Source organism: Pseudochaenichthys georgianus, unplaced genomic scaffold (assembly GCF_902827115.2).
Source record: "Pseudochaenichthys georgianus unplaced genomic scaffold, fPseGeo1.2 scaffold_654_arrow_ctg1, whole genome shotgun sequence".
In the NCBI taxonomy this organism is placed as follows: domain Eukaryota; kingdom Metazoa; phylum Chordata; class Actinopteri; order Perciformes; family Channichthyidae; genus Pseudochaenichthys; species Pseudochaenichthys georgianus.
The window spans coordinates 1,136-19,354 of NW_027263209.1; the positions used below are offsets into that span (position 1 = coordinate 1,136).

The window sequence follows — 18,219 nt, forward strand, 5'->3', positions numbered from 1 at the left end:
GTATATCAGTATGTAGTGTCTCTACTTTAAAGAGTCCTCTCCTGCTGGTGTTAGGGTCTACTTTAAAGAGTCCTCTCCTGCTGATATTCAGGTGCATATCAGTATGTAGTGTCTCTACTTTAAAGAGTTCTCTCCTGCTGATGTTCAGGTGTGTATCAGTATGTGGTTTGTCTACTTTAAAGAGTCCTCTCCTGCTGATGTTCAGGTGTATATCAGTATGTAGTGTCTCTACTTTAAAGAGTCCTCTCCTGCTGGTGTTAGGGTCTACTTTAAAGAGTCCTCTCCTGCTGATATTCAGGTGCATATCAGTATGTAGTGTCTCTACTTTAAAGAGTCCTCTCCTGCTGATATTCAGGTGCATATCAGTATGTAGTGTCTCTACTTTAAAGAGTCCTCTCCTGCTGGTGTTAGGGTCTACTTTAAAGAGTCCTCTCCTGCTGATATTCAGGTGTATATCAGTATGTAGTGTCTCTACTTTAAAGAGTCCTCTCCTGCTGATGTTCAGGTGTATATCAGTATGTAGTGTCTCTACTTTAAAGAGTCCTCTCCTGCTGATGTTCAGGTGTATATCAGTATGTAGTGTCTCTACTTTAAAGAGTCCTCTCCGTAGTGATGTCACCATGTTCCGGATGTAAACAATACATTTTATGTCTCTGCTTCCTCTGCAGGTGTGTTACCGGGGGCAATAGCTGACTGAGGATGTGTTTTTGAGAGTGGGCGGGGCTACCTGGCCCTGAGTGACGGAGGAGGCGGAGTCTCAGCTCACAGACACAAAGGGGCGTGGCCTCCCCCCCCCCTCCCCCTTCTCCCTCCCCCCCCCCCTCCCACCACCATGCTGTGGTCTTTCTGCTGGGGGAGGGCCTGACGACGCAGGACTCTGGAAGGAAACCCTGCTCCGCCAGGGGACTCACACCTGGTGAGACACACACACACATACACACACACCTGCAGACACACACACCTGGTGAGACACACGACACACACAAACACACACACTCACACACATACGCACACACACCTGCAGCGACACATACACACACCTGCATCACACACACATGCAGCGTCACACACACACACACACCCACACACACTCCTGCAGACACACAAACACACACACACACACTCACACACACACACACACACACACACACACACACACACACACACACACACACACACACACACACCTGCAGCATCACATACACACACCTGCATCACACACACATGCAGCGTCTCACACACACACACACACACCTGCATCACACACACACAGACACACACATATATACTTGCGGCACACACACACCTGCAACATCAAGCGAACACACACACACACACACACACACACACACACACACAAACACACACAAACACACACACACACACACACAAACACAGAAACACACACACACACACACACACACACACACACACACACACACACACACACACACACACACACACACACACACACACACACACACACACACACACACACACACACACACACACACACACACACCTGCAGTGTGCATGATGATGCGTTCAGGCTCTATTCAGTGTAATTGTAACGATCTGTGTTTGAATCTGTATTTTAACTGAAGTGCGTTTGTGTGTCAGTCCCTGCTGGACCCCAACAGCCTCGCAGAGCTCAGGACCCCAGATGGCTTGATGCCTGGTGAGTGTTCAGCATGAGTCAGCATTATGAGTCCTCACCCCTGAGTCAGCATTATGAGTCCTGACCCCTGAGTCAGCATTATGAGTCCTGAACCCTGAGTCAGCATTATGAGTCCTGAACCCTGACCTGAGTCAGCATTATGAGTCCTGAACCCTGAGTCAGCATTATGAGTCCTGAACCCTGAGTCAGCATTATGAGTCCTGAACCCTGAGTCAGCATTATGAGTCCTGAACCCTGACATGAGTCAGCATTGAGTCCTGAAGCCTGAGTCAGCATTATGAGTCCTGAACCCTGAGTCAGCATTATGAGTCCTGACCCCTGAGTCAGCATTATGAGTCCTGAACCCTGAGTCAGCATTATGAGTCCTGAACCCTGAGTCAGCATTATGAGTCCTGAACCCTGAGTCAGCATTATGAGTCCTGAACCCTGAGTCATCATGATGAGTCCTGAACCCTGAGTCAGCATTATGAGTCCTGAACCCTGACCTGAGTCAGCATTATGAGTCCTGAACCCTGAGTCAGCATTATGAGTCCTGAACCCTGACCTGAGTCAGCATTATGAGTCCTGAACCCTGAGTCAGCATTATGAGTCCTGAACCCTGAGTCAGCATTATGAGTCCTGAACCCTGAGTCAGCATTATGAGTCCTGACCCCTGAGTCAGCATTATGAGTCCTGAACCCTGAGTCAGCATTATGAGTCCTGAACCCTGAGTCAGCATTATGAGTCCTGAACCCTGAGTCAGCATTATGAGTCCTGAACCCTGACCTGAGTCAGCATTATGAGTCCTGAACCCTGAGTCAGCATTATGAGTCCTGAACCCTGAGTCAGCATTATGAGTCCTGAACCCTGAGTCAGCATTATGAGTCCTGAACCCTGACATGAGTCAGCATTATGAGTCCTGAAGCCTGAGTCAGCATTATGAGTCCTGAACCCTGACCTGAGTCAGCATTATGAGTCCTGAACCCTGACATGAGTCAGCATTATGAGTCCTGAAGCCTGAGTCAGCATTATGAGTCCTGAACCCTGACATGAGTCAGCATTATGAGTCCTGACCCCTGACCTGAGTCAGCATTATGAGTCCTGAACCCTGACCTGAGTCAGCATTATGAGTCCTGAACCCTGACCTGAGTCAGCATTATGAGTCCTGACTCCTGACATGAGTCAGCATTATGAGTCCTGAACCCTGAGTCAGCATTATGAGTCCTGAACCCTGACCTGAGTCAGCATTATGAGTCCTGAACCCTGAGTCAGCATTATGAGTCTAAACCCTGACATGAGTCAGCATTATGAGTCCTAACCCCTGACCTGAGTCAGCATTATGAGTCCTGAACCCTGACCTGAGTCAGCATTATGAGTCCTGAACCCTGACCTGAGTCAGCATTATGAGTCTAAACCCTGACATGAGTCAGCATTATGAGTCCTGAACCCTGAGTCAGCATTATGAGTCCTGAACCCTGAGTCAGCATTATGAGTCCTGAACCCTGACCTGAGTCAGCATTATGAGTCCTGAACCCTGACCTGAGTCAGCATTATGAGTCCTGAACCCTTTGAGCATTCGGAACAGCGCTATAAAGTCACATGTATGATGATGATGATGATGATGATGAATTGTTGTCCTCCTTTAATCAGTGATCTGTCCTCTCTCATGTTGCAGAGAGCAGTTACTGGCAGCTCTGCCCTCCCTCCTCTAAATCCGGCCTGCAGGGGGGGTTACTGAGCTCTAGTTTCCCCCCCGGCCCCAATGCTCACCTGCAGGAGGGCGTCTCCCGCCTGGACCCCCCCCCTCTGGCTCCTCCCCCTCCTCCTCTGGCTCCTCCCCCTCCGCCCCCCCCTCCCCCTAAAAGGCACTGTCGCTCCCTCTCAGTACCTGAGGATTTATCTCGCTGTCGATACACCTGGAGACCGAGCGCCTCGAGAGTCTGGACCCCCGTCAGCAGGACCCCCTGCCATGGGGGCGGGCCTTATTCGTCAGGGGGAGGGGCCTCTTCATCAATGGGAGGAGCCTGTCGCGCACCAAGCTCCTCCCTGAATTCGTCCCTTCACTCCTCGTCTTCGCCCACCTTCTTCAGTCTGGCGTTATCTCCGGACAGCCCGTTGCCATGGAGCTTCCCGTGGGACCCCAGTGAAGCGGCGTCAGGGGGCGGAGCCTGTTGCTGCTTCTTCCCGTCATCCTGTAGCTCCTCCCCCTCCCCTTTGATCCCGCCCCCTCCCCCTCAGAGGCGTTTCTCCCTCTCCCCGGTGCTGATCAGAGACTCTTTAGGGGGGGCGTCGTCGTCCACTTCGTCCTTTTTGCCGCCACACCCCCCTCCGATTAGGCCACGCCCCCCCAGTGTGACAGCCGGAGGGGGCGGGGCTCTAATGGGCGCCTCCCCCTCCTCGGCATGCAGCACCCCGTCCTCCCTGAGGCGCTCCCTGCCCCCCCCCTTGCCTCGCTGCCACTCACAGCCCTGCGACCTCCTGCTGCTCAAACCCGGGCTAAAGAGGCGCCGCGACCCAGAGCGCCCCCCCGCACGCCCCCTGCTGGACTTCACCAAGATGACACAGGTACTATTTATTTATTCATTTATTTAACAGGGACAGTGCACATTAATGAACATTTCTGTAAACGTGCCAGAGTTAGCCAAGAGGCTATTTTTCATCTGTAGTCCCTGGACAGATTTTAAAAGTCAACCTAAAACACATTTCATTTTAAACAAGTAAATACAATACATTTAAAACAAGCAACAGTCATTACTGGGATACTTAAATAAAACAATTTAAAATACAGAACATTAAAACAAAACAAATACAACAAAAAAGCGTCCTACGACTCGGGTTATCAACTCGGTAACTCAAGCCAGGGTTTCTCCGTCCGGCTGAGAGCGTGTTCACATGAAAGGGGCGGGGCTAGCAACATGTGACCAATCACAGACATGGAGAAGCTACTGACAGCGCAGCGTCATACTTCCTGAATGAAAAGTGAACTCTAATATCAGACACATGAAGAAGTTAAACTTTAAACATGACTCAGACCCTTGATCAGGATCAAAGCCTCAGAGCTGCAGCTGCAAGGTGAACACAGCTGGAGCAGAGCGAGTGTTGGAATGCGTCCATCAGCAGGTTCATGATGTCACGGCCGTCTAACACACCGTCTGACTCTCACCACCTCTGACCCAGAGTTTCCTCAACTCAACGTGTTGCTGACATAATGCTTCATCCAGTCTGTGGCGCTGAGAGTGCTGCACGGCCAGACACGCTCAGGGACTCGGATCAGGAGACATGTGATACATCAGGAAGTGATGTGCCGCGGACTGGACTTAGTGTACTCTGATCCGGGTACTGATGCTGACTGGACTTAGTGTACTCTGATCCGGGTACTGATGCTGACTGGACTTAGTGTACTCTGATCCGGGTACTGATGCTGGACTGGACTCAGTGTACTCTGATCCGGGTTCTGATGCTGACTGGACTCAGTGTGCTCTGATCCGGGTACTGATGTGGACTGGACTCAGTGTACTCTGATCCGGGTACTGATGTGGACTGGACTTAGTGTACTCTGATCCGGGTTCTGATGCTGACTGGACTCAGTGTGCTCTGATCCGGGTTCTGATGCTGACTGGACTCAGTGTGCTCTGATCCGGGTACTGATGTGGACTGGACTTAGTGTACTCTGATCCGGGTACTGATGTGGACTGGACTCAGTGTACTCTGATCCGGGTACTGATGCTGACTGGACTCAGTGTACTCTGATCCGGGTACTGATGCTGACTGGACTCAGTGTACTCTGATCCGGGTACTGATGCTGACTGGACTTAGTGTACTCTGATCCGGGTACTGATGCTGACTGGACTTAGTGTACTCTGATCCGGGTACTGATGCTGACTGGACTCAGTGTACTCTGATCCGGGTACTGATGCTGACTGGACTTAGTGTACTCTGATCCGGGTTCTGATGCTGACTGGACTTAGTGTACTCTGATCCGGGTACTGATGCTGACTGGACTTAGTGTACTCTGATCCGGGTACTGATGCTGACTGGACTTAGTGTACTCTGATCCGGGTACTGATGCTGACTGGACTTAGTGTACTCTGATCCGGGTACTGATGCTGACTGGACTTAGTGTACTCTGATCCGGGTACTGATGCTGACTGGACTTAGTGTACTCTGATCCGGGTACTGATGCTGACTGGACTTAGTGTACTCTGATCCGGGTACTGATGCTGACTGGACTCAGTGTACTCTGATCCGGGTACTGATGCTGACTGGACTTAGTGTACTCTGATCCGGGTACTGATGCTGACTGGACTTAGTGTACTCTGATCCGGGTACTGATGCTGACTGGACTTAGTGTACTCTGATCCGGGTACTGATGCTGACTGGACTTAGTGTACTCTGATCCGGGTATTGATGCTGACTGGACTTAGTGTACTCTGATCCGGGTACTGATGCTGACTGGACTTAGTGTACTCTGATCCGGGTACTGATGCTGACTGGACTTAGTGTACTCTGATCCGGGTACTGATGCTGACTGGACTCAGTGTACTCTGATCCGGGTACTGATGCTGACTGGACTCAGTGTACTCTGATCCGGGTACTGATGCTGACTGGACTTAGTGTACTCTGATCCGGGTACTGATGCTGACTGGACTTAGTGTACTCTGATCCGGGTACTGATGCTGACTGGACTTAGTGTACTCTGATCCGGGTACTGATGCTGACTGGACTTAGTGTACTCTGATCCGGGTACTGATGCTGACTGGACTTAGTGTACTCTGATCCGGGTACTGATGCTGACTGGACTTAGTGTACTCTGATCCGGGTACTGATGCTGACTGGACTTAGTGTACTCTGATCCGGGTACTGATGCTGACTGGACTTAGTGTACTCTGATCCGGGTACTGATGCTGACTGGACTTAGTGTACTCTGATCCGGGTACTGATGCTGACTGGACTTAGTGTACTCTGATCCGGGTACTGATGCTGACTGGACTTAGTGTACTCTGATCCGGGTTCTGATGCTGACTGGACTTAGTGTACTCTGATCCGGGTACTGATGCTGACTGGACTTAGTGTACTCTGATCCGGGTCCTGATGCTGACTGGACTTAGTGTACTCTGATCCGGGTACTGATGCTGACTGGACTTAGTGTACTCTGATCCGGGTCCTGATGCTGACTGGACTTAGTGTACTCTGATCCGGGTACTGATGCTGACTGGACTTAGTGTACTCTGATCCGGGTTCTGATGCTGACTGGACTTAGTGTACTCTGATCCGGGTCCTGATGCTGACTGGACTTAGTGTACTCTGATCCGGGTCCTGATGCTGACTGGACTTAGTGTACTCTGATCCGGGTACTGATGCTGACTGGACTTAGTGTACTCTGATCCGGGTACTGATGCTGACTGGACTTAGTGTACTCTGATCCGGGTTCTGATGCTGACTGGACTTAGTGTACTCTGATCCGGGTTCTGATGCTGACTGGACTTAGTGTACTCTGATCCGGGTTCTGATGCTGACTGGACTTAGTGTACTCTGATCCGGGTACTGATGCTGACTGGACTTAGTGTACTCTGATCCGGGTCCTGATGCTGACTGGACTTAGTGTACTCTGATCCGGGTACTGATGCTGACTGGACTTAGTGTACTCTGATCCGGGTACTGATGCTGACTGGACTTAGTGTACTCTGATCCGGGTTCTGATGCTGACTGGACTTAGTGTACTCTGATCCGGGTTACTGATGCTGACTGGACTTAGTGTACTCTGATCCGGGTTCTGATGCTGACTGGACTTAGTGTACTCTGATCCGGGTACTGATGCTGACTGGACTTAGTGTACTCTGATCCGGGTACTGATGCTGACTGGACTTAGTGTACTCTGATCCGGGTTCTGATGCTGACTGGACTTAGTGTACTCTGATCCGGGTACTGATGCTGACTGGACTTAGTGTACTCTGATCCGGGTACTGATGCTGACTGGACTTAGTGTACTCTGATCCGGGTACTGATGCTGACTGGACTTAGTGTACTCTGATCCGGGTTACTGATGCTGACTGGACTTAGTGTACTCTGATCCGGGTTCTGATGCTGACTGGACTTAGTGTACTCTGATCCGGGTTCTGATGCTGACTGGACTTAGTGTACTCTGATCCGGGTACTGATGCTGACTGGACTTAGTGTACTCTGATCCGGGTACTGATGCTGACTGGACTTAGTGTACTCTGATCCGGGTACTGATGCTGACTGGACTTAGTGTACTCTGATCCGGGTTCTGATGCTGACTGGACTTAGTGTACTCTGATCCGGGTACTGATGCTGACTGGACTTAGTGTACTCTGATCCGGGTTCTGATGCTGACTGGACTTAGTGTACTCTGATCCGGGTTCTGATGCTGACTGGACTTAGTGTACTCTGATCCGGGTACTGATGCTGACTGGACTTAGTGTACTCTGATCCGGGTACTGATGCTGACTGGACTTAGTGTACTCTGATCCGGGTACTGATGCTGACTGGACTTAGTGTACTCTGATCCGGGTACTGATGCTGACTGGACTTAGTGTACTCTGATCCGGGTTCTGATGCTGACTGGACTTAGTGTACTCTGATCCGGGTTCTGATGCTGACTGGACTTAGTGTACTCTGATCCGGGTTACTGATGCTGACTGGACTTAGTGTACTCTGATCCGGGTACTGATGCTGACTGGACTTAGTGTACTCTGATCCGGGTACTGATGCTGACTGGACTTAGTGTACTCTGATCCGGGTACTGATGCTGACTGGACTTAGTGTACTCTGATCCGGGTTCTGATGCTGACTGGACTTAGTGTACTCTGATCCGGGTACTGATGCTGACTGGACTTAGTGTACTCTGATCCGGGTTCTGATGCTGACTGGACTTAGTGTACTCTGATCCGGGTACTGATGCTGACTGGACTTAGTGTACTCTGATCCGGGTACTGATGCTGACTGGACTTAGTGTACTCTGATCCGGGTACTGATGCTGACTGGACTTAGTGTACTCTGATCCGGGTTCTGATGCTGACTGGACTTAGTGTACTCTGATCCGGGTACTGATGCTGACTGGACTCAGTGTACTCTGATCCGGGTTCTGATGCTGACTGGACTCAGTGTACTCTGATCCGGGTACTGATGCTGACTGGACTTAGTGTACTCTGATCCGGGTTCTGATGCTGACTGGACTTAGTGTACTCTGATCCGGGTTCTGATGCTGACTGGACTTAGTGTACTCTGATCCGGGTCCTGATGCTGACTGGACTCAGTGTACTCTGATCCGGGTACTGATGCTGACTGGACTCAGTGTACTCTGATCCGGGTACTGATGCTGACTGGACTTAGTGTACTCTGATCCGGGTTCTGATGCTGACTGGACTTAGTGTACTCTGATCCGGGTACTGATGCTGACTGGACTCAGTGTACTCTGATCCGGGTACTGATGCTGACTGGACTCAGTGTACTCTGATCCGGGTACTGATGCTGACTGGACTTAGTGTACTCTGATCCGGGTACTGATGCTGACTGGACTCAGTGTACTCTGATCCGGGTACTGATGCTGACTGGACTCAGTGTACTCTGATCCGGGTACTGATGCTGACTGGACTCAGTGTACTCTGATCCGGGTACTGATGCTGACTGGACTTAGTGTACTCTGATCCGGGTACTGATGCTGACTGGACTCAGTGTACTCTGATCCGGGTTCTGATGCTGACTGGACTTAGTGTACTCTGATCCGGGTTACTGATGCTGACTGGACTTAGTGTACTCTGATCCGGGTACTGATGCTGACTGGACTTAGTGTACTCTGATCCGGGTACTGATGCTGACTGGACTTAGTGTACTCTGATCCGGGTACTGATGCTGACTGGACTTAGTGTACTCTGATCCGGGTACTGATGCTGACTGGACTTAGTGTACTCTGATCCGGGTACTGATGCTGACTGGACTTAGTGTACTCTGATCCGGGTGCTGATGCTGACTGGACTTAGTGTACTCTGATCCGGGTACTGATGCTGACTGGACTTAGTGTACTCTGATCCGGGTACTGATGCTGACTGGACTTAGTGTACTCTGATCCGGGTACTGATGCTGACTGGACTTAGTGTACTCTGATCCGGGTACTGATGCTGACTGGACTTAGTGTACTCTGATCCGGGTACTGATGCTGACTGGACTCAGTGTACTCTGATCCGGGTACTGATGCTGACTGGACTTAGTGTACTCTGATCCGGGTTCTGATGCTGACTGGACTTAGTGTACTCTGATCCGGGTCCTGATGCTGACTGGACTCAGTGTACTCTGATCCGGGTACTGATGCTGACTGGACTCAGTGTACTCTGATCCGGGTACTGATGCTGACTGGACTTAGTGTACTCTGATCCGGGTTACTGATGCTGACTGGACTTAGTGTACTCTGATCCGGGTACTGATGCTGACTGGACTCAGTGTACTCTGATCCGGGTACTGATGCTGACTGGACTCAGTGTACTCTGATCCGGGTACTGATGCTGACTGGACTTAGTGTACTCTGATCCGGGTACTGATGCTGACTGGACTCAGTGTACTCTGATCCGGGTACTGATGCTGACTGGACTTAGTGTACTCTGATCCGGGTACTGATGCTGACTGGACTCAGTGTACTCTGATCCGGGTACTGATGCTGACTGGACTTAGTGTACTCTGATCCGGGTACTGATGCTGACTGGACTTAGTGTACTCTGATCCGGGTTCTGATGCTGACTGGACTCAGTGTACTCTGATCCGGGTACTGATGCTGACTGGACTTAGTGTACTCTGATCCGGGTACTGATGCTGACTGGACTCAGTGTACTCTGATCCGGGTACTGATGCTGACTGGACTTAGTGTACTCTGATCCGGGTACTGATGCTGACTGGACTCAGTGTACTCTGATCCGGGTACTGATGCTGACTGGACTTAGTGTACTCTGATCCGGGTACTGATGCTGACTGGACTCAGTGTACTCTGATCCGGGTACTGATGCTGACTGGACTCAGTGTACTCTGATCCGGGTACTGATGCTGACTGGACTTAGTGTACTCTGATCCGGGTACTGATGCTGACTGGACTTAGTGTACTCTGATCCGGGTTCTGATGCTGACTGGACTCAGTGTACTCTGATCCGGGTTCTGATGCTGACTGGACTCAGTGTACTCTGATCCGGGTTCTGATGCTGAGGCAGATATCTAAGAGCTTTCTTAACGCTGATGTTCTAACAGTCAGACTGCTCTGGAGATGGAGGTGATGTTCACGTTCACACAGACGCTGATTTCTGCCGTCTTTCCTTTCTCCTGTGATATGACTTGATCGCTTTGAACTCCGCACACTGAGCTCTGATTGGTCAGCAGGCGGTGCTTTCACTGAGTTGAGCTCTTAGCCTGGAACCTATCCTGCTCCGGAGCAGGCTCGCCGCTCAGCATCAGTTACTATGGAGATCTAGCCCGCTAAAAAGAGAACCAGCTTCGTAGGACCGGAGACCAGAGTCACTCTGAAGTTAGCCGCTAAGAGAACATCCGGCTTCGTAGGACAGGCCTCAGCAGTTCAGGGTGTGGTTGTAGTTGTTTACTAGCTGTATCTTTATTTATCTCATTTGTTGTTGTTGTTGTTGTTATTGTTTGTTGTGGTTGTCTCACAAGTTGTCTCTGATGGACCCCCTGCTCCTCCTTTTTTTGTTGGGAATAAAACATACAAGAGTAATGGTTACTAGGTTTTTGTGGCTAGTTTGTTGTTGTTGTTGTTGTTGTTGTTGTTGTTGTTGTTGTTTGTTGATGTGTCTCTGCTCCCCCTCAGACTCGCAGTATGGACCCTCAGGCTCTGGACCGATGTGGCGGCCGGCTGCTCTGCGGCGTGGACCTCTCCGCCGGCATGGAGTCGTTCCTCGGAGACTTCAGACGCTCCTGCTCTCCGGCCGAGTGTCTGGGACGCAACAGCATCGGGCCGCTGAGCGAAAGCGACGAAGAGGAGTGCCGTGAAGACGAGGAGGAAGAGGAGGAAGACGATGGTGATGAAGAGGAGGAGGCGGCGGCGGCGCAGCAGCAGCAGAACGTCTTCGAGAGAGACTGTACAGAACTGGACCTGAACTTGATAGAGGAAAACTGAGGCGTTTGTAAATGAAGGCTGTCTCTCTCTCTGTTTTTTTATTTGTTTTTTTGTTTAAGCCCCTCCCCCACCCCCTCCCCTTCTTCATCGTCTCCTTGCCACCAATCAGCAAGGCTCTCAGGAACAACGCCTCCTCTCATTGGATGAGCCGGGGGGAAACAGGACGACAGTGATGATGTGAAGCTGCCGCGAGAAGAGAGGTTTCAACAGTAACTCCGGGAGGACCTGCAGACACCTGGAGTGTTAGCGTGTAGCGTTAGCGTGCATTGTTAGCATGCATTGTTAGCGTGTGGCGTTAGCCTGCAGCGTTAGCGTGCATTGTTAGCGTGTAGCGTTAGAGTGCATTGTTAGCATGCATTGTTAGCGTGTGGCGTTAGCCTGCAGCGTTAGCGTGCATTGTTAGCGTGTAGCGTTAGCGTGTAGCGTTAGTCCACAGCGTTAACCTGCAGCGTTAGCGTGCATGTTTAGCGTGTAGCGTTAGCGTGCATTGTTAGCATTTAGCGTGTAGCGTTAGCATGCAGGTAGCCTGGTCTGGGCGTCCCGGTGTCTTCCAACATGCAGCTGCTGAGTCTCAGTAACACACTTCAGTCTGAGGAGGCGCCACCTGCCATCAAACACACACACACAAACAAACACACACACACACACACACACACACACACACACACACTGGGCGTGGTGTCGGCCCTCAGACTGCAGGCAGCCACTGATGCTGTCGTTCACCTGAGTGTTCACACATTCCTGTTCATCCACTCACTGTGTGTGTGTGTGTGTGTGTGTGTGTGTGTGTGTGTGTGTGTGTGTGTGTGTGTGTGTGTGTGTGTGTGTGTGTGTGTGTGTGTGTGAGTGTGTGTGTGTGTGTGCGTGTGGTGGTCATGTGACTTGTGTCCAGATTAAATCCAGATATTTATTTTTATATTTATTAATTTCTCGTTATGATATCTTTGGTGATTATTAATTGATTTATTTCAGATCACGGCGTCATATTTATTTTCACTGCTAGTACTTGAAGTGATAACTTACATCACAACATTTTTTATATCTTATTTATATAATTTTTAATATATTTGACAGGCCGATCATTCAGTTTGAATTTGCAGAAGACTTCAGATCTTTTATAGTTTGTGTCCCCTGGGTTTAATCTGGACTCTGCTGTGATTTGACTCCAGATGTGATTTCTGATTTGTTTTTCCCCTGAAAAAGAACAAAATGCACGTCAAAGGTCTCCGAGCTGCACTGAAGTTATTTACATGTTTTTCTACTGAGAATCACATTCCTGCTGATACCCCCCCGACCTGCAGAGAGATGATCGTAACAGCCGGTTCATTTACCTTTTCAACAGGTGTGTTAGTGGGGGATCTACTCCAGTCCAATCAGTCACCTGTACACGATGTATTGATTCATGGTTTTAGGCCTTTTTCGAGCAGATTTGTGAAATCATTTGTGATTTTCTTCAAATGAAGCCCTTATTTGGTTGGTTGGGCTTCTGGTAAAACAATATCATTAAAGAAGATGTAACGGCCGTTTCATAGACATACAAGTTTTGGATTATTAAAAATGACCTGCTGATTAATTCATAATAAAAACATCTCCTAAATGAAAAATAATTCCCGCGTGTTCCTAAATCTGGAAAGTGTTTTTTCCAGCTGACACTAAACACAACGTGATGCATTCAAGGACACTCTCAACATCGGAGAGTCGATGGTCAGCTGCTGGAAAATAAAAAGGTTAGGAGACTGAAACCCCAGAAGAAAAAGTAAAAAGAAACATAATTTGAACAACAAATGGATCATGTTTGAAAGTCTCAGATGTCCAATTGTCCCTGAATGCACCTAAAGGGTAAATTAATTTCGGCTGTGACGGATCGTCGTCATTTATTTATAATCGTGGCGACTTTACTGTTACATTTACAGATGTTTAGTTTGAACGGCAGCGACGTCACTTTGTAAGATTGTTTTCTGTTTCTTCTTCTTCTCCATCTAATGTCAGCGTCACATCGGTGAGTGGGGGGGAAATGTACAAAAAAAAGGAAGTATTTTTGAACTGAAAAACATCCTCACTGTTAAAGGGAGCAGTTCAACATTTAGAGAAACTCTTTTTAAGGTGAGGTCAACGTTTACTAAGAACTAACCTGTTAGTGTCACATGCTACCTGTTGGCGTCCCGTGCTACCTGTTAGCATCACATGCTACCTGTTGGCGTCCCGTGCTACCTGTTAGCATCACGTGCTACCTGTTGGCGTCCCGTGCTACCTGTTAGCATCACGTGCTACCTGTTAGCATCACGTGCTACCTGTTAGCATCACGTGCTGAAAATAAGAAATGATAACTTGAGGCTCAGTTCACACAAATCTACAAAACATTTAGGAATGAAAAATAAAAACTGCAATGTTTTCCAGGAATGTCCCCGTAACACACATATACAAACACAGCATCCCCGTAACACACATACAAACACAGCTTCCCCATAACACACATATACAAACACAGCTTCCCCATAACACACATATACAAACACAATGTCCCTGTAACACACATACAAACACAGCATCCCCGTAACACATATACAAACACAGCATCCCCGTAACACACATACAAACACAGCTTCCCCATAACACACATATACAAACACAATGTCCCTGTAACACACATACAAACACAGCATCCCCGTAACAAACATACAAACACAATGTCCCTGTAACACACATATATAAACACAATGTCCCCGTAACACATATACAAACACAATGTCCCTGTAACAAACATACAAACACAATGTCCCTGTAACAAACATACAAACACAATGTCCCTGTAACAAACATACAAACACAATGTCCCTGTAACACACATATACAAACACAATGTCCCCGTAACACATATACAAACACAATGTCCCCGTAACACATATATAAACACAATGTCCCTGTAACACACATATACAAACACAATGTCCCCGTAACACATATATAAACACAATGTCCCCGTAACAAACATACAAACACAATGTCCCTGTAACACACATATACAAACACAATGTCCCCGTAACACATATATAAACACAATGTCCCCGTAACAAACATACAAACACAATGTCCCTGTAACACACATATACAAACACAATGTCCCCGTAACACATATATAAACACAATGTCCCTGTAACAAACATACAAACACAATGTCCCTGTAACACACATATACAAACACAATGTCCCCGTAACACATATATAAACACAATGTCCCTGTAACACACATATACAAACACAATGTCCCTGTAACAAACATACAAACACAATGTCCCCGTAACAAACATACAAACACAATGTCCCTGTAACACACATATATAAACACAATGTCCCCGTAACAAACATACAAACACAATGTCCCTGTAACAAACATACAAACACAATGTCCCTGTAACACACATATATAAACACAATGTCCCCGTAACAAACATACAAACACAATGTCCCTGTAACACACATATATAAACACAATGTCCCCGTAACAAACATACAAACACAATGTCCCTGTAACACACATATACAAACACAATGTCCCCGTAACACACATACAAACACAATGTCCCTGTAACACACACATACAAACATAATGTCCCTGTAACAAACATACAAACATAATGTCCCCATAACACACACATACAAACACATCATCCAAGTAACACACATATAAACACAATGTCCCCGTAACACACATACAAACACAATGTCCCCATAACACACATATACAAACACATCATCGAAGTAACACACATATAAACACAATGTCCCCGTAACACATATATACAAACACAATGTCCCCGTAACAAACATACAAACACAATGTCCCCGTAACACATATATACAAACACAATGTCCCCGTAACACACTTACAAACACAATGTCCACGTAACAAACATATACAAACACAATGTCCCCGTAACAAACATATACAAACACAATGTCCCCGTAACACACATATACAAACACAATGTCCCCGTAACAAACATATACAAACACAATGTCCCCGTAACACACATATACAAACACAGCATCCCCATAGCATTAATGTTTTTTTCAGCCACCTTTAGATAAAACTACGTGCACTTACGTATTATTCATATCTTGAACGCAGTTTAAAATACAATCAACACTAAAAAACAGGTTACATTAAGAACGAATTACCCTTTCAAGTTAGCTAACTTGTGAATCGCCCATGTTAATCGCTAATGCTAATTGCTAGCATACACATTGCATGTAAAATCAAATTCACAAATGTTTATTATAGTTAATACTGTATTTCTCACAATAACAGACTATTCACAGCACTTAAGCCTAAACAGAATTCTTTATAGCCGGCATGCTAGCAAATAACGCTAGCTTTCAGCATATGCACTTCTCAAGCTAATTGAAAGGCTAATGGCTATCGTTAGCAGTAATTTAAATCCACAGCTAAACCTCAGTAACAGACCGAGCCGGACGTTCATGTGGTGTTTTTACATTTTTCTTAAACCAGTGTAGCATGACAGCATGGTGGAATCTAGCTAACTAGCCACCCGCTAAATGAGGTAATGAAAACAAGTACTAGCCAATCAGAGCCCGTTAAACACAGCGTTAGGTTTACATCTCAAGCTGGCTGAAAAAACGATCAATGCCTCCCTGTAACACACACACACACACACACTCGCTCCTGGTTTCATGGGTCTGTTTGTTTCCATCGCTCCATCACGCAGCCTTACTGAACATATTATTCTGTAAATTAAAACGTTAAAAAAGGAACGAGGTGATCGGAGAGGAGGAGTTTACTGTAGCTGTTTTTAGTCCCTCTGTTCTTTATGTTCTGCTGTTCTTTCTTAATATTTCTAATCTGATGTCTGAGCGCGACGACGAGTCGGCGATAAAACGCATCGTGAGAAAATAAAAAATAGAAGCTTCCGGACGTTAGCGGAGGATCGGGGTTGTACAAAGTTAGCGGAGAGACTCGGCTTCTCTTGTCTTTTAGAAATGTTTTTTATTGTATGTGATTTAAAAAAAAAAGAAGAACAATGACAACATGGCAATTTGAAAAAGCAGTTTGTGAATAAATTAAGTTTATTGAGAATTATTTTACAAAGAAAGGGGAAAACTGTGTCCTGTGTTTATTTCCATCAGTTTGGATTAAAGGTTGTTTAGATCAATAGCAGGAGATTAGGAGACTATTATTCACAGCAGGTAAGAAAGGGTGGAATATTGTTGCAAATGTTTGAATAATAGTAAATAATTTACACAAACAGTAACATTTTACAACAAAGATAATAATAATAATATGGCAATAAAGAAACTTTATTTGACTTTTTTTTTAAAGATATGCAAACTCAGTTGCATTTTTTGAGTGAAAATGTTGTGAGAATAATTCAGATTTAAGTGAATAAAGCAAATGTATTCCAAAAGTAATATTGTGGTTTAAAAAAGGGACTATGTAAGACATGTAGAGAAAATGTGAAAACTTGAACTTCACTTTAAGAAGTTAAAACAAAATGAGAACAAAAATATATGTTATTACAAAAAACTACAAGAATAAAGTTGCAATTCAGAACAAAAATATTATTTTAAAATCCAATACGATTGGATGAGAAGAAACAAAAGGATTGTAGTCTTTGCAGACCATTTACATGCACTAACACCATAACAGACTAAAAGAGAGTTTACATGTGCTAATTAGAATACATCTTCAGTTTATGAGAAAGTCAAACTCAACAAAAAGTCAAATATAAGAAACGTCACACTTTAATGTAAATGAGATCAGAGACACGTGTTTTATTGAACAGTGAGATTTTATTCATAACAACGGTTTCAAAATCTACCTTTCGTTCAGAAACAAACGGATGAACTACAGAGGTGAGTTATCTGAACTACAGAGGAGAGTTATCTGAACTACAGAGGAGAGTTATCTGAACTACAGAGAGTTATCTGAACTACAGAGGGAGTTATCTGAACTACAGAGAGAGTTATCTGAACTACAGAGAGAGTTATCTGAACTACAGAGAGAGTTATCTGAACTACAGAGGAGAGTTATCTGAACTACAGAGGAGAGTTATCTGAACTACAGAGAGTTATCTGAACTACAGAGGGAGTTATCTGAACTACAGAGAGAGTTATCTGAACTACAGAGGAGAGTTATCTGAACTACAGAGAGAGCTATCTGAACTACAGAGGAGAGTTATCTGAACTACAGAGGAGAGTTATCTGAACTACAGAGAGAGCTATCTGAACTACAGAGGAGAGTGATCTGAACTACGGAGGAGAGTTATCTGAACTACAGAGAGTTATCTGAACTACAGAGGAGAGTTATCTGAACTACAGAGGAGAGTTATCTGAACTACAGAGAGAGTTATCTGAACTACAGAGAGAGTTATCTGAACTACAGAGGAGAGTTATCTGAACTACAGAGGAGAGTTAT

General features: G+C 46.7%; 1 protein-coding gene across 1 annotated transcript; it reads left to right on the forward strand.

Moving 5' to 3' along the window:
* The first annotated feature begins 829 nt into the window (after positions 1-829).
* On the forward strand, positions 830-16,879 carry LOC117443672 (protein FAM53C). The gene is made up of 4 exons (XM_034079577.2): positions 830-916; positions 1,621-1,678; positions 3,333-4,222; positions 11,478-16,879. The coding sequence occupies exons 2-4, from the start codon at positions 1,672-1,674 to the stop codon at positions 11,784-11,786; spliced, it is 1,206 nt and encodes a 401-aa protein (XP_033935468.1). The 5' UTR covers positions 830-916; positions 1,621-1,671; the 3' UTR covers positions 11,787-16,879.
* Positions 16,880-18,219: the final 1,340 nt, after the last annotated feature.